A 20,167-nucleotide genomic window follows, 5' to 3' on the forward strand; every position below is an offset into this window, starting at 1 on the left:
TGCGCTTTCAGCCACTACGCCCTGAAACTCTGGAGCACTCTCCCTCTATCCTTCCGCCTAGTCCCTTCCTTCCCCATCTTGAAGACCTTCCTCTTCGACCATGCCTACAGTCATCTCCCCCTCCCCCCAGCTGGGGGTCATGCTCTGGCACTGTCAAGCGCTCTGGGACGCCACCCTGCATCAGGGCGCTGTATAAGTGCACGTTGTTGTTGTTGAACCCAACATCTTCTGAACCAGGGCCGTTTGAGCTACCAAATGAGCCACGGACACCTGAAACAACCTCTCCCCCCCAATACCGACTTAGTTCAAATAGCTTTGCTAAGGAAACCGTTGAGCCTCCTGTTGCTGTCCCAAGTGCAGAAGAACACCTGCTCGATTCAGGCTTTAAATTTGAGTCGAGTTATAGAGCCCTGTGTTTTAGAAATAGCAAGTTAAATCTGTGAAGCACCTTTCACTTAAAATAAATTTCTCAAAGTGCTTTACAGGATGAAGTGAATGTGGTTTTACACAAGCACGGAGCGAGTGGGTGGGGTGGGGGGTGGGGGGTGACAGAACAAAAGCTGACAATCCGTTGAAAATTCCTGCGGCTCTCGAGGCCAATGTTAGCGCTGAACACCGACACGTCTCTTGTGTCTATTTCGAGGGATGGTGCGTGATTGGAGGTACGCCACATACTCAGGTTAACACACGCATAGCTCAAAAGACAGCAACCAAACACGCTGCGATGTTTATCATGAGCACATGGCAACTATCCAGCAAGAAATGTGGTTATTTCACGCGTTAATACTTGAAAAACATTTTCTGGATTGCAGCTCGGCTCAGTCGGTAGCACTCTCGTCTCTCGATTAGAAGGGCTCAAGCCCCACTCTGTTCAGGGTGACATTCCAGTGCAGTACTGGGGTGAGTGCTGTTCTGTCTGCCTGTTCAGGTGGACGTTAAAGATCCTGCAACGAAATCTGAAAGGAGATGTGCATTTCTCCCAGTGCCCCGGTCAATAAATCCTCCACATAAAACTGATCAGTTGCTTCGTGGTTGCTTGCGGGACGTTGCTTGAAATGACTGCTCCGTTACTGTACAGGAACGAGTGACTGCAATTGACTATAATTACCTGGAAAGTGCTTTGTGATGGTCTGACAGGCTAAGGAGCTATAAAAGGTCTCATTTTTCCACGTTGGGATCTGTAAGCCTGCTGCTGGAGGAAGCTTCGCGTTAGCTGATGCTCTCGTCTATCTGCCTTGACCGGTCAGCAGAACGGGCCGCAGCCCAGCGCTGAGTTGCAGCCGGCAGCGGCATCCGCTTTCGAGCAAATGTTGAGGAAAGGGGGAAAGGCACCAGCGGGGATTCCACTTTAAGTTAATTGGGTTCTGCGTTGGCAGGAAGGAACCAGTCAGTACAGACGCCACAGATCACAAGCCCTGATGTGGCCAGGCTCGAGAGGTCCATCTGTTAGCACCAGACGTGTCTCTCCCCCTCGCCACAACACGAACCGGGAGCACCATCGCTTCCTGTTCCAGGAAGCACTGAGCTCACAGGAAGAAGGTTCATTAGCAAACAAAAATGTAATCCGAATAAAACTTCTTTTTTTAAAAAAAATGAAATAAAATGAAGCTTTCTTTTTTTTTCCTGTCTCCTGTCACCACAGGTGCCGGTTACCCTCCCGCAAACCAGGGCCAACTGGTCAAACATGAATATTTTCTCACCCGAAAGATATTAGGAATATTTTTATTAGAACGACCCTCTCTAATCCCAGTGTGGAAAGCCACCTCCCCATTCCCCATGAAGAGCTGCCCCTCTCTACTCCCTGTGTAGAACGCATCACTCCCTCTACTCCTTGTGTTGAACCCCAACACCCAGTCTCCCCATGCAGAATAACCCTGTCTACTATTGCCCCCCCACCCCCTTTACCTCTGGCCTATTCTCCATGTAGAATCCTCCCCCCCCCCCCCCGCACCCCCCACCACTCCCACCCGGGATTCTAGTCTATTTCTAGTCCTGCTATTTTGACCAGTGAAAATTTGGTCAAGAGAAGAGCTGAAAGCCTAACTTTACGTCTTTTTGCAATGAATGTCAAAAAGATACCACCACGGACTGGGCTTACAGACTGCAGTCAGCAGATTTAAATCACCATCACATTGGTAACCGGATGGAAGGTTGATTCATTTACAGTTCAATTCGAACTAATAACTAAATAACGATCCTCGCATTTCTGATAGCACCTACAAACGTCAAAATTTGCCATTTGCCAATTTGCACACAGCAAGGTCCTGCACAGAAATATCTTTAAAAAAATAACCTGCGAGTTCAGAACCCCAGGAGAAACTCCCTCCTCTTTTCCAATACTGTCACGGGATCTTTTAATGGCTACCTGAACAGACAGTCAGTACCTCAGTTACATCATAATAATAATAATCCTTACACTTGGTATGGGACCTTCCCACATCAGTCGGATGTCTCAAAGCACAGGATAAAGTATAATGTCTGTAGGGTTTTTTTTGCAGGTGAATGCAGCAGCCAATTTGTGCACAGCAATGTCCCACAAGTAGGCGTTAGGTGAATGACCAATTTTATTTGGGGAATTGTTGACCAGGACACCGGGAGGAATGTCATTGTGGAGGCAAACAGGGCAGCTGATTTGCGCCAGGAATAATCCAGACCAACAATAAAATGAGCCAACCAATTAGTTAGAAGTTTGGGGTAAGGACAAAAAATATATACAGTCAATTCACTTTACAGTGAAGCATCTTGAGACGCCTTGAAGACACGATAAGGCACTATATCAAATGCAAAGCAAGGATTATTATTAGTATTCTAACCAGGTAAGATAGGAGGAAAATCCACTTTTCTTTACAAATAGCAAGGAGGAAAGTGGGAGATGGCTTTAAATCGACCGAACTCACAAAGTGGATGCGACTTAAATGAAAGACTCGATTGAAATACGGATGGTAATTGAAACGTTTCCTCACCAAAGGAGGTCACTTGGCACAAATGTCTGCAATGCTGTATTATTGCACCTTTATTACAACAATCCTTGCATTTGATATTGCGCCTTAGAGACGTCTCAAAGCGCTTCACAGAATGAGCTGTAAAGTGAATTGAATGCATATTTTGTGGGCGAAACGCCCATTATTATTATTTGTTTGGGGAAAAAAAATAGGATAAACTGGAAGGGGAAGCTCCACAGATGGGGTCAGCTCGAATACAGTGAGAAGAAAGCAACCTCAACCCCCTCGCCCACCCCCTCCACCCCCACCCCCCCACCCCCACCCACCGCACTCGAAATAGCCCAGTGAGGCAACCGAGCAGACATGAAGAGTGGATTAAGCGATCGACAACAGCAGCAGCTGCGGAGTGAGGGATGTGTGAAGTGCTCACCCTCTTGGCCAGCAAAGCTCTCGTCTCTGCTGGTGTCAGCACTAAACGCTGCTGCTCCACTGCAGAGCCAGTCAGCAAAAAGGGAGCACTCACTAGGTCACAGATCTGTGAACAGGTAATATCACCAGGTCAGAGCTGTATGAACAGGTACAGGAGTAATTCTGTCCCCATTCCCTCCCTCCCTCCCTCCCTCTTCCCTCACTCATTCTCAAACCTACTCAAACACATCATGCAACCTTAGCCCTAGTAGCAAAAAGGATACCATTCTGTGTGTAAACGTGTATAGACAGTAATAATAATAATAATAATCCTTGCATTTGATATAGCGCTTTTCACGTCGGGAGGACGTCCCAAAGCGCTTCACAGAACACACTGTAAAGTGAATTGACTGTATATTTGTGGGCGAACGCGGCAGCCAATTGCGCACAGCAATGTCCCACAAACAGTCGTAGATTGAAAATGACCAATTTCTTATTGTTTTTGGTTTTGGAGGGATTATTATTAGGCTCTGTGTGGAGTAAGGAAACTTGCCCAAGGTTTCGCCCTCTGCCTGGAATTGAACTCAGGTCTCTCGCTTGCAAAGCGAGTGCTCTAACCACTGAGCTACAGGACTCCACGAAGTAGTAGTAGTAGTTATAGCGCAGTGGTTAGAGCGCTCGCCTCGCAAGCGAGAGGACCTGGGTTTGATTCCCGGGCAGGGCAAAACCTGAGGCAAGTTTCCTTACTCCACACGCATGTTTACCTCGCAGTAAGTAGGAAACCCGGTTGCTAGTCGGTTGGCAGATCACTTTTCCGGGGGTAATAATCCCTTTAAAGAATAAATAAGTAATAATTTGGTCACTCAATCCACGACTTCTTGTGGGACGCTGCAGTGCGCAATCAGCTGTGGCGTTTCTCCCACAAAATATACAGTCAATTCTCCTGTGAAGCGCTTTGAGACGTCTCGAAGACGTGATAAGGCGCCGTATCAAATGCAAGGAATGCTATAAAGATACGTCCACAGTGGTTTTTTGTGCTGGAAACACAATTGGTGCACAGAAATTGAAATGATTGCATGTAATTGTATTAAACATTAGATTGCCTTTTGTTCAAGTGGAAAATACATTGATTGAGTGGGTGGTGTTGGGACTTTCGTCATCTCCCACCTCGATTTTTCCAAAGCAACCCTTGCTGGCCTCCCCAGCTCCACTGTAAACAAGGTCCAAATGATTCAAAACTCTGTCTCTTGTAACCTCACCCGGATCAGGCTCCGCACCTGAATCACCCCAGTACTTGCCAGGCTCCACTGACTCCCCGTTGCAGAACCGATCGATTTCAAGATCCTCGGCCTCGCTTTCAGATCTCTTCGCGCCCTGGCACTTGCCTGTCTCTCTCTGATCTTCTCACAACCCACTCCTCTGCCCAAAGCATTCGCTCAGCCGGCACTGGTCTTCTGCATGTCCCTTGTCCCCTCTGCTCCACAATTGGCAGCCTTGCTCTCAGCCACTACGCCCCAAATCTCCGTAACTCATTGCCTCAATCCCTCTATCTTGCCCCTCTACGCCCGTCTTCAAATCACACCCTTTGCATCTCCAAATGGGCTGTTGTATAAGTGACTAGAACTGCAGAACAGGCCCTGGGGTCCCCAAGCCTTGGTTCTTGCCAACCTTTCCGGAATGAGGTAAGCGGGATGTGCCCCTCCAGGGAGAGAGTGCGCGTTCCATTCCAACAATCCATCTCCATTTGGAGGTGGGATGCATGGAAATCTCAGTTTGGTTTGAATTCTCTTGAAGCATGGCTTGGCTGGAACCCCAAAAAAATAAGTCAGCAAAACTGTACGATTCTACAAAACAAACAGATAATCGCCTGGAACGGTGGCTTCCATCGGTCACCTCCACCGCTGCAATGGACACCCGGTACCTATGACACACCCACATTGGCACTGTAGACTGGTGCTTACCCAGTTCCCATGCTGCAAGGCTGAGGGATGGGCTCTGTTGAGTGTAAAGTGCCAGGGTTGCCTAGTTTCTCCCTTGCAAGTCTTGAGATTCCAAATCCATGGAGAAGTGCCAAGCGCCGCCGAGGCCCAAGGCAAGCAGTGTGTGTGTGTGCGTGGGGTGGGGGGGTGGGGGGGGCGGAGAGGGAGGGTGGGGGGTTAGAGGAAAGAAATGAAACTTGAAGACTGACCCAAAGCAGCTCTCTCACATCTCCTAGTGGCCAGTTGCTAAGCGGCAATAGGCAAAGGTCCGCAAAAAATGTCACAGAGGCAAGTGGGCAAGAGATAATGTGTGAACAGCAAGAGATGGTGCGTATTTTCATCTTTGTATCTCGAGCAGAAACAGACCATTTAGCCCATTGAGCCTGTTCTGCGGTTCTAGTCACTTATACAACAACCCAGCAGTAAGTAGGAACCTGGTTGTTCGTCGATTGGCGGATCCCTTTCCTGGGGGTAATAATGCCTTCAAAAAAATAATAATAATAATAATAAATTGTGGGACACTGCTGGGAGCGATTGGCTGGCGCGCTTCTCCCACAAATTATTCAGTCAATTCACTTTACAGTATATTCTGTGAAGCGCTTCGAGACAGCTCGAAGACGTGATCAGTCGCTATAGCAAACGCAAGGATTATTATTATTTTATAACAAAAAAAGTTACATTTGTATTTACCTCCTTTCACATCAGGAGGTCTTCCCAAGGCACTGGACAGTCAGGGATTTGGATCTATAATCTATCTATCTATATATATACATACATATACACACCTGCCAAACCAGTTCAATATGAGATAGTACTTTGCTCCCACATTGCCTCTACACTAGAATGTATACTGGTTGATGAGCTCTCCATCCGTCTTCCACTTTATCCTCCCTCCTTCCCATTTCTCCTTTTTCTTATTCCTCAATTTCATTCACTGTTTGTGGGACATTGCCGACATAGATTTATTCCACCGTTCAGAGTTCCCGCTCACCACTCACTCCCATTGAAGACCTTTCCCTTTTTGACAGAACAACTCTGCCGAAAGATGTAACCTGGGACTGAATGGTTTCTCATCGATGGTTATCACTGGTTCTATGTTTGCTAGCAGTGGCTGTCCTGAACGTCCAGAAGCATTTATACAGCTTGAGGGGATTTGAAGTTGACAGCTCGGCTAATTACTGCTCAAATGTAGTACGAGACCAAATGCTTTTGGGTTTATTAGAGATCAGTCCCCACCCCCCCCAAGCTTCCCATCCTGTCATCTCCCCTAGTGCAGGAATGTGAAAATTATCTAATGACAGTAATCTGATGCAATCTCTTGTCATTACTCTCACTTTCCTTCCCAAAGCTCGACGATTCACTGCCTTGTCGTCTGGTAATTGGTAAAATATTACCACAGTGACAGCTCCTGCAGACACTAGACTTGCCAGTAATCGCGCAGTGCAGGGCACTGAGCTGCTTCCACCAAATAGGGAGCTAGGACGACCTCCTTTGAACCTACCAAACCAGCTGCTCCCCTCGTTCAGCGAGCACCAGCTGGCTTCACGTCCCCCGCTCCATCTGCTCCACCATTGGCGGGTCGGCTTTCAGCTATTCTGCCTCTCCCCGGCCACCCCACAACCCCTTCCTGGAACTCCATCCTCCATTAGTCCACCCTCCCCACTGCCGTCAGCTTGAGGGGCTTATCCTGCACTCTGCAGGGCTCCGAGATGTCCTTCCGAAGTGAACGTAAATGTGAATGTATTATACCGTAGAAAAATGCAAGCTCTTCCTTTCTTAGCAGAGCATGAAGACACTGCGCAGCTCACCTGAAGCTGTCTGGGTGCTGAGCGATAGCCATGTTGATGACCTCTAAGGCATGCTGGTGGTGTTTTTGAGCAGAGAAGAGAAGGGCCAGGAGGTGGAGAGAATGCATGTCGTCATTCCGGAGTTTAAGGGCCACTTGCAACTGCTCAATTGATTCAGAGATCTGAAACAGAGGTGACAAACCACATTCAGAGTAGCGTGGCACTCAATGAACTGAAATACCCCAGATCGAACTTCAACCAACCTCAAAATCCTACAAGGTGGATGGTTGGGACTTTGAGCTCACAGGGTCAGACTCGCCACTGTCAAGCGCTGTGGGACGTTAGCTCGCGTGAAAGGCACTAGACAAATGCAAGTTGTTGGATACAAGCCAGCTGTCAGCCTGGCTCAGTTGGTTGACCCTCTTCTCAAGAGACACAAGCTTTGTGGATTCAAGCCCCACGTTGGGACTTTGAGCTCACAGTCTAGGCTGACACTATAATGAAGTCCTAGAGATGTGCTGCCTCGTCAGAGGGGCCACCCTTCAGATCGTACGTTAAACTGCAAACTAGACTATGCAGAACTGCACACCAGGCTCCGCAAACCTATCACCCACCCCCACCGTCGCTCAACTCCACTGGCTCCCCATTCCTCCAGCAGATCCAATTCAAGATCCTCGCACTCACTTTCAAATCCCAATCACCTCACTCTACCTCTGTGATCCCCTACAACCCAGCGATCGACTGAACGCTGGGCTGCTTCATGTCCTACCCCCTATCCGCTCTATCAATGACAAGCGAGCTGTTTCTGTTGTTTTGCAGACTAAGTACGTTTGAGAAAATATTTGATTGTCCGTATAAATTAGCCTGTGGTCTAACATACCCACCTGCCTGTTGAGGGCCAGCTGTAGAGACATGTACAGAGCTATCTGGTGATCATCAGCATCCAGGCTCTGGGCTCTGCAAAGATGAACAACACTAAAAACTTGACGCTAAACTTTAAACAGTGAAAAAAAGAAAATAAATCAAAATTGCACCTTTCGGGCAGACTGCAGAAAGCCAGCCTCCAATTTTAAGAATTTTCCAAAATTCTGCCCAATCTTAAATGTTAAAACAATAATAATCCTTGCCTTTGATACAGCGCTGTATCACATCTTCCAGACGTCTCAAAGCGTTGCACAGAATATACTGTACAGTGAATTGACTGTAGATTTTGTGGGCGAAACCCGGCAGCCAATTGCGCACAGCAGCGTCCCACAGTCATGGATTGAGTGACCAAATTTTTTTTTAAAAGGGATTATTACCCCCCCGGAAAAGTGATCCACCAATCCACGAACAACCGGGTTCCTACTTGCTGCTGGGTAAACAGAGGCGTGTGGAGTAACGAAAAATGCCCAACATTTTTCCCTGCTGGGAATCGAACCCTGGACCTCTCACGAGCGAGGCGAGTGCTGTAACCACAAAGCTACACGACTTCACAGTGATTCTTACCGTCTGAGTGTGTGTATCGCTTTCTGATTCAGTGTGTCTCGATCGTTCTTCAGTGTAGCTGCAGAGAAATAACACATGGAGGAGTGGGATAAGGGCAATTCCTCTAATGCAAAACACAACTGAAAAAGATGTCCTCTCTGAAATGTGAACCACCAATCTTCCCTTCGGGTGATTTTTTCTTAACAGCAACATTAAAAATTGACTGCTGGAAAAGAGTTTATTTTAAGACCCAACGAGTGTGGCACAGTAAGTAAGTGTATATTTTCTGTCATTCGATTTTCCCTTAGCCACAAAAATAATAATAATAATCCTTGCATTTGATATGGCACCTTATAACTTCGAGACATCTCAAAGCGCTTCACAGAATATACTCTAAAGTGAACTGACTGTATATTTTGTGGGTGAAACACAGCAGCCAATTGCACACAGCAGCGTCCCCACAAACAGTTGTGGACTGAAAATACAAAAATGTACTGCAGATTGCACTCTGTCCACTTCGCTGCATGTTCTACTGCACCTGCAGACTGAGGGAAAGGAGGAGAGTGAAAGCAGAAGGGAGGGGAAGATAGAAAAAGGGAAAAGGACGTTTATTTTATGTGAAAGTTATTGCTATTACAATTATTCTTTTCCCCTTTTCCCTGAAGCAGCATTTTACTCACCACATTAACAGGGCAGAGATGTTTTATTATGTCCCTGGCATCTCGACAATATTAGAAATCAGTCTTTAAATTTGGTGCATACCTATTATACAACCTGGAATAATCTTATTTCAGGCAGTCTGATCAATAAGCTATGACAACTGAAGGTAGATTGGATGGAGTGGTGCAGCATTAATTAGATTCAATGTATTTTGGATATGAAGGAAGACTGATGAGCTGAGAAAGGCGTTAAAACCTGACACAAATGGATTATTCATTTTAGCCTCAGAAACCTTTGGATTGCTCCTTCAAAAGGCTTGCTTTGTGAAGGCACTTCCTGAATGAACCTGACTTAGAGCGAGCCAGCAGGTCTCGAGTTCAATTTCATTCTGCGCTGACTACCTGAGCCGATCGCCAGGCAGGGAGGAGGGAGGGAGGGAGGGAGGGAGGGAGGGGAAAATCATCCAGAATCCCTGCTCCTGATCCCCAAAATATCTCATGGTCTTAGCCTTAAGACCATTGCTTCCTACACAAATTGCATTTGTACAGCACCTTTCACATCAGGAGGACGTCCCAAGGCAATGGACAATCAGGGATTTGGACCTGAGCAGGTGGTTTGGGATCAGGAGGAGCGGAGGGTCGGGAGAGTAAGGGTAGGAGGATGATCGAAGACGCGGTGGAAGAGGAGGCTCTTGAAACGGTGCGATCAAAAGATTTATTCATCTTAATCCCAATCTCTGAAGGGCTGCTATTTTCAATGCTACATTTAAACACGTGTTCTCGTGCCTTTATCTCCTCGCCAACCCCCACACAACCCCCCCACTCCCCCACCCACTCCTCGCTCGCTGTGAAGGACGGAGGCTGCAATGTACAATCCAAGCTTTCTTACCATCTGAAGCCTGAAGACTGTAGACCAGCCCCAAGCCCAGGAAGCCCTTGGCAAGAAATTCGTCGGTTTCCTTCCCTACATCGGTCACCATCCTGCAAAATCTCTCTCCTTCTTCAAGCTGTGCAAATGCAAAGATATAAATTCACTGACGGGGAGGAGGAGGAGGAGGAGGAGTGGGGTGGGGGGGGGGGGCGGGGGAGGGAAAGCAGTAAATTTATCTCATTCTGTAAACCAAACGCTGAAAGAGAAAATGTGCAATTCGCGCCCCGTCGAACCCTCTCAGCATGCTTCAAGGTCGTTGCTGCCAAGTGTAGTGACTGGTTTTTTTTAAGGCAAAAAATTAAAGAGCAAGTCTCTTCGTCCTTACTTCCCTCACTCATCGCTCGTCCTCTACCACCCCCACCCCCACCCCCCGCCCCCAACCACCCCAACCACCACCCCTCCCCACTCTCTCCAAAGCACAGCATCTTCAAGGAGCTCCAGGCAAGGAACTGAAGGTCGACCGTCTCTATAGCAACCCCTTCCTCGAGAATGGATGCTTGAAAATGCAGCACTTACCGTTTCTGACCTTGGGGGAAGACCAGGCTATCCTAACGCGTGCTCAGCACGTGTACTAACATTCTCAAAGAACACTCCCCGCTCTCCCCCAACCCCAGCCCCACTCATTGATAAAAACAGACCATGCCAAATATTCCGGATCATGGCTTCCTAAAGGGACCACCGATTCTTTCTTTGACGTGCTTTTTTTTTTTTGCTGTTTGAAAAATGGAAACCGGAAGAAAACCCCTTCGGCTGATTTGGGCAGAAAAGCTAAGTTTTAAAGCATTTTGGGGTCCGGAGTTGCTCACAGGCGTTTACGATTTTGCAGGAAATTTTGGGGGGGGAAGATTTCTGAAATTCAGTCTTACCAATCCAGTCAAATTGATCATTCACTTCCGGGCTGTGGGTGGGACGCAGCTGTGTGCAAACTGGCTACTGGGTCCACTTACCCAGTCACTACACTTGGAAAAAAAAACCTTGCATTTGTATAACTCACACACCAAGTCGCCCGCCAGAGAAACCAGCGCTCGTTGGAAGCAAATAAGAGCAACAACCTGTGGTCGGGACCCCAGTGGTTGCCTCGGGAGGTGTAAGGTAAACCCAGTACGAGATTCTCCCGATTAGATTGTGGTGCCCGAACAGTGCAGATCAACCATAAAAATATCACTTCCCTCCCTCAATGAACAGTGGGGTCGGGGAAAAAATCCCACACAGGAAACACAGCTTTGTGTCATTACTACGCGATGTTAAAAAAAAGGTTTTCATGGAATAATCTGTTGCCATGTCTACCTAATCTCCCTCCTCCATCTCTGGTGAGTAAAAAACTCAATGATTAGATCTGCTGGTCGTGACCTGAATTCATTGAGTGCTTAGAGCTGCGCTCAAAGGCACTTGAAGCTGATTCCGCGTTTGACCCTTGGCATAGACTGCACCAACACGGGGTGGGTGGGAGAAATGCATTGCCAGTATCATTTGTTCTCAAGACCCTCCTCTTCGACCGCGCCTTTGGCCACCCTCCTACCCTCCCCGATCCCAAACCCCACCCCCACCCACCCCGCTCGGGTCCGAGTCCCAGGCTGTCCAGCGCCTTGGGACGTCCTATCGATGTGAAAGGCGCTGTGTAAACGTGAGCAGTTGTTGTTTGACACTGTGCCTACATTATGCCAACAGCCTCACTTACAGAGTTGCCAGGTCGCTGTCATCACGTCCTGCACGTTGCAGGTGTATGTGTGTGTGTGTGTGTGATGCAACAGGAATCGCTGTTGACATCACTTCCGTGTGACGTCCTCGTGCGCTTTAAGATGGAGCGTTTTACAAATGGGTCTTCCCGTAGCGCCCTTCACACAGAGATAAAACGTCATAAAATGTACTCGGTGTTTGAGCTATTAAGAGTTAGCAACTTCCAATTGTCGAACGTCGCATTTTCAATCCCGATTAGAATTTGAGACCATCTCATTTCAATGGGGATTATATAGAGTAGATAGCTCCCATGGAATCGCTGGCACCAGCGCAGGATCAATGGGCCAAATGGATGGCATTTCTATGATTCCATCTAAGAAGGATAATGCATTATTAGAAATGTTTTTTTTTCACGAACTACTCTATACAAAACAGCAGCAGCTGGGAGGATACATCTGAATCTATGCCAAATTTTCCTGTCTTTCATTACAAGTCGTCTCCTGAGGTGGCAACCCAAAAGCACCATTGACCTCCTTATGCAAATTCTCCTCTCTCCTTCCGTCTCCTCCATCAACACCCAGAGCTTGTAAGCAGATGCCATCAGTGCAGAAAGGGGTCATTCAGCCCATCGTGTCTGTGCTACTGCTACCTGTATTATCACGCTTTGTTATTCCACTCCACATTCTCCATAACTATTCTAAAGGATAGAGGGATTAAGGGATATGGGAATAGGTCGGGTAAATGGAATTAGATTAGCAGATCAGCCATGATCTTATTAAATGGCGGGTCAGGCTCGAGGGGCCGAATGGCCTACTCCTACGTCTTATATCGGGTGTTGGTTTGGTTCAGTTGCTAGAGAAGGGAGTTCCTTCAAGTGCTGCCGTTGCAATTATCCTCCAGGTATATTGACTGTCTGTGGACTTTTCGGTTGCACAAATGTGGGTGCTGTGCTTGCCTACCAATACACAGGCACTACACTTGACAGTAATTACCCCGCGAAGTGCTTTGAGACATTTCACTGTTATATGCGCTTTATCAAATGCAAGGGGTTATTTATTACATTTAATATTTGCACTGCTCTGGTGCTTTGTTTATCCTGTCCTTGATACTTCAGTTTAAAACGGAACAGGTGAACTCCTGCTGAAAGATGTCAAAATGCTCCCTCTGCGAGCAGGCACGTGACTGCAGCAAAGTAGCTCGAGGTTAGTGTAGGTGACTATACGAGTGGTTGCGGGGGGGAATGGGGGTGCTGGGGGTGGGGGGGGGGGTGGTGGGAGAGTAGTGGAAGCAATCGAAAGCTTTCAGCAGTAGCACTGACTGATGCGCTGCCTGAATATATTGCCCCAGAAACCCAGACTGGAAATCAGTCGGAGGGAATTTAAGAGAGATATATGGAGGGAAGATGGTATGGGAGTGGGGTGGGGGGAGAGATGGGGGTGGCTTCAGCGAGGGCGGGTCTGCCGTTAGCTGCAGCAGGGAGGAAAAGGGGGGTTCGGGGGGGAATTGGGTGTGCAGGCCACGGAATGCTCTGCGGTCGAGATGGCTCAATGGGTTGAATGGACTTCTCCTGTGTTTATAACACACACACACACACGCGCGCCTTCCACCATTCGATACTGCAGACCCAGATGCCTCCAAAAGCAGCTGGTATTAAAATAGCAGAGTACTACTGACTGAAGCACAATTGTGGGGTGAAGGGCAGATCACGGACACAAGACAACATGACAGGATTCCTTCCACGTCCATCCCAAGTGCTGAAAAGGGAGCTCAGCTGGTAACGCTTTCACACCACATTTTGTGGAATGTTCATTTTAAAAACGGGTGTATTTTTTACTGGAAGTAGTGATCAATCGTAGAATTGGCTTGTGCGAAAACACAGGAGCAGGGGCGTACAGATGAATGTGAGCACATGATAAGCCTATCCAGCTCATGACTCAATGTTAGGTGTAGATACACTCATGTTTGAAACACCCATCACCAAGCCTAAGAGTTTCCAAACCAGATAAGAGTCCCACATCTGTAATGCAACCTACACACTGCATACCTAATTCCAAAGTGCATTAAGTGCAGGTTGAAGAGAGCCAAGGCTTGGGGCAACTGCGTGTAATGTTGGGGTAATTGCTGGAGATCAAGTAAAGGCACATACCTTGCCATTGAGAATGCTGTCTGGCAAGCTTCCAGTCTCTGATTCAGCAAAGACCTCCTTACCCATTAGGGTTTGCAGGGTTAACAGGAGCCGAGTGGGAAGAACCTCGGTCCTCATTGACCAGTCCTCTCCTACAAGCAGATGAGCCAGGCGGGCAGGCTAGCTGGTCTATAATCAACAGTACCCTAGATTTCTGCAAAGCTGCCTGGCTCAGGACCCAGACTACTGCGACTATCATCCACCACTGTTTGTGGGGACGCCGCTGTGCGCAATTGGCTGCCCCGTTTCGCCCACAAAAGATACAGTCAATTCACTTTACAATATATTCTGTGAAGCGCTTTGAGACGTCTCGAAGGTGTGGTAAAGCGCTCTATCAAAGGCAAAGATTATTATTATTATCACCATACAGTTTTGATTCCCACATTCCGTTACCAACCATGTCACCGTGGAGCCAACTCAGCCCCAAGGAAACCCGCTTTCTCATTTGCTTCCCCCTTCTTTCCCCCCCCCCACTCCGTCACTATGTACCTCTGAATGGTCTTAAGAGGCCTTTCTCCCTGTGACTCGCTAAACTCATACAGTAAATGGGAGTTGCCGGCTCCTGGCATTGAGCCAGGCACTGCGCAACCCTGCAAAGGGAAAAAAATCCACTGGTTTATGGATCTGGTGGTGATGCAGAAAGACAGCAGCAGCCAAAACTGCAGGACTGAGGACATCTGTCCTGTTCACCTCCCCTACCCTCCCTCCCTCCTTCCCTCCCTCTCACCCACCCACTCACTCACTCACTCACTCAGCAGCCTTCCAACCACGCCAGTTGTTACACAGGCTCAGCTTAACAGTGACTGACCAGGGACTGTTAAGTCACAGTTTACTGCAGTAACTGGAACCTGAATCAAATTATAATAGAATTCTAATTACATTTACAAGGAAGTAGAGACCACTCCTGTGCTACTTTCCCAGGCACTGAGCTCCTTCCCACCTTCAAAACCTTCTTATAAGCTCCTCTTTTTGCACGTGCCTTTTGGTCAACTTACTCTCCGCCCCTGCGCTGCGATTCCCATCGTTCTCTGCAAAGCATCCCTTGCCCCCTTCAAGGCAGGTCTCAAGACCTTCCTCTTCGACCGTGCCTTCGATCATCCTCCTATCCCGACCCTCGCTGACCTCCAACCCTGCTGATCCCAACCCCAACCCCCTCACCCCCAGCTCGGGTCCAAATCCCTGACCGTCCGGCTCCTTGGGACGTCCTCCCAACGTGAAAGGACGTGATTTATTGTCGTCCCAAAGAGACAACCCAACGTTGCACTTGAATTAAATCAAATGGGTAAGAAAGGTAGTGGGAAAACAGCACTTGGTGAAATACTGAACTTGACCAGCGATCCTTTGACAGGAAGAGAGAAGATTCTAATACTGATCCTTGCGTTCAACACAGTACCTTATGCAGATTTCCCTGGCCAGCGACAGCGGGTTTAAAGGAGCCGTTAGGCAAAACCTTTCTCCAGCTAAAGGTTTCCTTCGTCGCAAGTGGTGACCGGGGGGGGGGGGGGGGCCTGAGACAACATGGGCCTGACAGGGAAATGGATCACACTTAAAGAGGAAGAACACCACAGAGACAAAAGAGGAACTACGACTCCTTCGCACCGGCCTTTAGGAAAGTTTGCTGGCGAATGGTTTCCCGATGACGTGAGGTGGGGGGGTGGTGGGGGAAGTCTCGCAGGGTAATGTTGGAAATTCTACTGCAGGAACCTCATCTGCAGGCAGCAGTGCCCGACTGCAGATACTGTCAGTGGTAATTAACCTTCCCTGCTCTAGCGGCTGCCTCTGCAGCACATTGCTGATGCACTGGTTCCAGGCTCCTGCCAATACAGCAGATGAAGTGCTGACGGGGCATTTGAATGAGAGCCTGACGTTCTGCTGCAGGCTCAAGATAAAGGCAGTCGGATGGACAATTCTCTCTCTCTCTCTCTCTCTCTCTCTCTTCTTGAACAAAAAAAAAGCATTTGGTCGTGCTGCTCACCTTCAGCCGTGTGGCTGATCTACTGACCGTACAGAGTGATTGAGGGAATCATTTCATTTCACACGTGGCTGTAAAATCTGATATCATGCAACCTGGATGCATCAGGTTAACCACTGCACCTTCCCAATTTGTGAATCACAAGTTGCAGGCTTAAAACTCCCCTGAGACACGGAGACGAGAGTGCTACCGACTCGGCCAGCCTAGCACACAAAAAGAGACAGTCGAGAGACAGACCTGATAGATGGTTGAAAATTAAGAGCGCTTTTCATCTGGCAAAGAGGAAAAAAAAGCTATTTCAACCGGTCACAACTATTGGACATAACTTCAAACCATCATTAAAAAAAATAACAATGGGAGATGTCAAGAGAACTTTTTGGGGGGAAACACAGAGGGTTATGAGGGCAGGGAACACACTGCTAAAAATAGTGGTTGAACCAGAATCCACAATAGCTTTTAGAAGAGAATTATACAAACATCTGAAAAGGAAAAATATAAAAGGGTATTGGGGGGGGGTGGGGGGGGACGTGTGGATAAAGGCAGGGAATTGGGATTAAATAGACCACTCTTATGATACGTTGCTCCCAAGCCCTTGCAGTGTGTAAAAGGGATTAGAGAGAGGACTTACCCAGTGCAGAGAGGTGATGCAGACCTTGGCACCCATAAGAGCTATGCTTGGATCATCCGGGCGGAGCTTGGCACATTCTCGGAGCGCTGAGACAGCCCAGACCGACTGCAAACGACACAGATAATGATGCAGTGTTAATGGTCATCTCTTGCATTTACTTGGGATTTGCACAGGGATCTTGGTGAAGGAACAATAATACAGTTGATTTGTTTTAACGAATGTCGCCATTAACCGTTTGATAACAGAGAAAGTTGGGAGGGGGGTGGGGGCGGGATGGGGAATTGGTATATTTTGTGAGTTGGGCAAACTATGTATAAACGCATGAAACCTAGATAAAGGTGATTTTAATGATGTATGAAAACAATTCAGTCATTATGTACAGTAACTTAAAATAATAATAATAATCCTTGCATTTGATATAGTGCTTTTACGTCTTCTAGGTAATAATAATAATAATAATAATAATAATCCTTGCATTTGATATAGCGCTTTTCACGTCGGGAGGACGTCTCAAAGCGCTTCACAGAGTAGACTGTAAAGTGAATTGACTGTATATTTTGTGGGTGAAACGCGGCAGCCAATTACGCACAGCAGCGTCCCCACAAACAGTCATGGATGAGCGACCAAATTATTATTGTTTTTTTTTCTTGAGGGATTACTATCAAGCGTGCGGAGTAAGGAAACTTGCCCGAGGTTTCGCCCTGTGCCAGGAATCGAACCCAGGTCTCTCGCTTGCAAGGCGAGTGCTCTAACCACTGAGCTACAGGACTCCACAAGGAATTGGGATAGTTGCAAAAGAAATGCAAAGAGGACAGGGAGAGGGTGAGAAGAGTTGGATTAAACGGATAGCTCTCTCAGAGAGACACGATGGGCTGAATGGCCTCCTTTTGTACTGTGAGATTCTACGAGGTAAAGTTTGCAATGTTTTAAGGCTGTTGTGCACTGATTTGCTCCAGGGGTATAGATCCCGAGATACAGCACTCTCTTCTCAGGAAGGTTAACATTCGCTTGAGGCCAGGATTGGTGCCTCTTGAGGAGGTGAGTAAATTCTTGTCCCCCGCAGGGTATTTGATTTCTAGGAGGAGCAAAAATCCAGACCCTCCCAGGAATAGTTTTCTAACTAACATTTCCCCGGCCTCTGCCGCCCATCTCCACCCACTTTCGTACACTTGTAAAGAGCCTTTCAGGTCAAGTAAAGGTCTCAGAGCACTTCTTAAAGAGATCATCTTGGAGATCATCACCACGTAGAGGGAAGAGGACTGGGTCGACGATATTGAACCAAAAGCAACAGGTCAAAGGGGGTAATAGACCCTTCAAAATATATATTTTTTAAAAAACTGCTGTCACTCAATCCACGACTGTTTGTGGGACGCTGCTGTGCGGAATTGGCTGCCGTATTTCACTCACAAACTGTGCAATCAATTCACTTTACAGCATTCTCTGTGAAGCGCTTTGAGAGGACGCTATGTCAAATGCAAGCATTACTTTATTAGCATAGAATTATTCAGCACAAGAGAATGAAGCCTTTCAAGCCATCGTACTTGTCCTGGCTCCTTAAAATTAGTTCTTCAATTAGTCCCATTCCCCTGCATTGTTTCCCACGTCCTTTTACATGTTTCCTTTTCACATGTTTGCCAAATTTCCTTTGAAAGGCTATTGCAACCTTTCCCTGCTGATTCCTCAGCCAACTTACCCAGCATGGACTTATGAGGCGTATTTTGAGGGGGGGGGAACCTCAAGCCGGGTTGATGGGGCCTCTGTAGCAGAACGCTCATGGTTGCTTTAACAAGCTGCAATTCCCACCCTCTCCTTCCAACCATACGGTGGAGTGGAAATGGGAACTTTAATAATATAATGTCAGCAGCACTGTGGAAGCTGGCCAACCTTTTTTATTTATAAGTCTGTGAAGACACGGCAAATTGTAGAGCTCAAATTAACACCGTGTGGACCTCGCCACCACCTCTGTATCCACCACCAAGCCCCTCCGACCCCGTTAAGTAAACTATCAAGACGTCTGTCTCCGCCGCCTATCCTTTCCCCCCCCCTCCCCCCCACCAATCTGCACATCCATCTGAACAATGCAGTGTAAATTGGGATGACATTCCAGAGAGTGGAGGCAGAGCGGTTGCAAGCACAGAGGGATCAGAGGACAAACAACAAGTAGGGCTTGGCAGAGCAAAGGGTGTAGGCGGGAAGTGTGGATTGAGGCGGTTGAAGATGTAGGCTGGGACACAGGAACATAGTAACAGGAGTAGGTCATTCAGCCCGTCAAACCTGTTCCGCCATTCTATAAGTATTGGGCCGATCTGTACCTCAACTCCAATTATCCGCCCTTGGCCTTGGTACCTTTACCTATTTGAATGGAGTATGGCCACGGAGGGTGTTAAAGTTCAGAACAAACTGCAGGGACGAGGAATCAGTGGAGCCTAAGGAGGCTGGAGACAATAGGCGTGCGGTGGTACAGGCAGCTCAGTGCAAGACGGGGTGCGGGCTGCTAAGTTCTGGATGCACTGAAATTTCAGCGCTCACGGGGTTAAGTTCCAAGCGACCAAGGTGCGGAATTTCAAGTTTAAAAATGTAATGTGGCTCCTTCTGCAGCTGCAATGCTGTGAGCACCAGCCCTTCGTCATACGTAACACAGAGCAGTATTATAGCCCACAGATGTTTGTTCAGAAGGCAGCTCCATTAAACGATCCAATTCTACCCTCAACCCCGGTCCAATTCTATGTAATGCTGCAGCTCCCCGACCTCACCCGCCCCGAGATTCAGAGGCATTCAATTAAACTCGTGCCAGGGCCGAGCGATGGCAATAAGCAAAAAAAGTCTCTCGGCGACATAAATGCTAATGGAAAGCCCTGTAATTGGAAACGAGCCCAGACTGTCTGCTGTGGGCGGCTGGTGAATGGCAGCTCGGATCGCCCTCTCGTGGGCAAGGGACCATATGTCCGGCGAGATCACGGCAGATAGTCAGTCTGCTGGGGTGGGGGGGATGGTGGGGGGAGGGTGGGGGGTTTCTGCGGTGGGTGAGACGGGAGTGGTCTGTGATACAATCAGTGGTGGAGGTGTTAGGAGGCCCCACTTGTCACTCAACTCCCCAATGTGCGGTGGTGAACAGTGTCCTCCCCACACACACACACACACACACACACACAGACACCACTGCTCATTAATGCACGCGTGCAATCTTGCATTAATGAGCAGGGGATGCAATCAAATGCAAGAATTATTATTATAAGTATTGCCAAAGGGCACTAAATTTGGGGTGGTGGGGAAAGGGGGAGGAGGGGGAAGGGGAAAGAGTCTTCACTGGCTTGAGCAACTATTCACTGAACGACGTGTCTGGAAATTGGCGGGGAACAAAAGCGAGAAAATAAAAAACATACTGCAAATGCTCAAAGGCAAACCTGTGGGTGATTTGATTAAGTGACACAAAACAAAAATCCTGGCCACTGATCCCTCTCTAAAGCTGCCGCAGAGCTCAGATCATTAATTCATAGCAAATCAAGACAGAAATTAGGTCAGCGCTCAGGAA

General features: G+C 47.9%; 1 protein-coding gene across 1 annotated transcript in view; it reads right to left on the reverse strand.

Annotated features, from left to right (window-relative positions):
• Positions 1-20,167, reverse strand: part of LOC103180799 (tetratricopeptide repeat protein 7A) — a 71,489-nt gene that overhangs the window by 24,231 nt on the left and 27,091 nt on the right. Inside the window, exons 11-15 of the mRNA XM_007896842.2 lie at positions 16,636-16,740; positions 10,132-10,249; positions 8,605-8,662; positions 8,001-8,073; positions 7,138-7,298 (exon numbers count right to left, since the gene is read on the reverse strand). Of these exons, the coding sequence (XP_007895033.1) occupies positions 7,138-7,298; positions 8,001-8,073; positions 8,605-8,662; positions 10,132-10,249; positions 16,636-16,740 (515 nt within the window). The remainder of the gene's footprint in view (positions 1-7,137; positions 7,299-8,000; positions 8,074-8,604; positions 8,663-10,131; positions 10,250-16,635; positions 16,741-20,167) is intronic.

The sequence above is a fragment of the Callorhinchus milii genome, unplaced genomic scaffold (genome assembly GCF_018977255.1).
Source record: "Callorhinchus milii isolate IMCB2004 unplaced genomic scaffold, IMCB_Cmil_1.0 Scaffold3, whole genome shotgun sequence".
Classification (NCBI taxonomy): Eukaryota; Metazoa; Chordata; class Chondrichthyes; order Chimaeriformes; family Callorhinchidae; genus Callorhinchus; species Callorhinchus milii.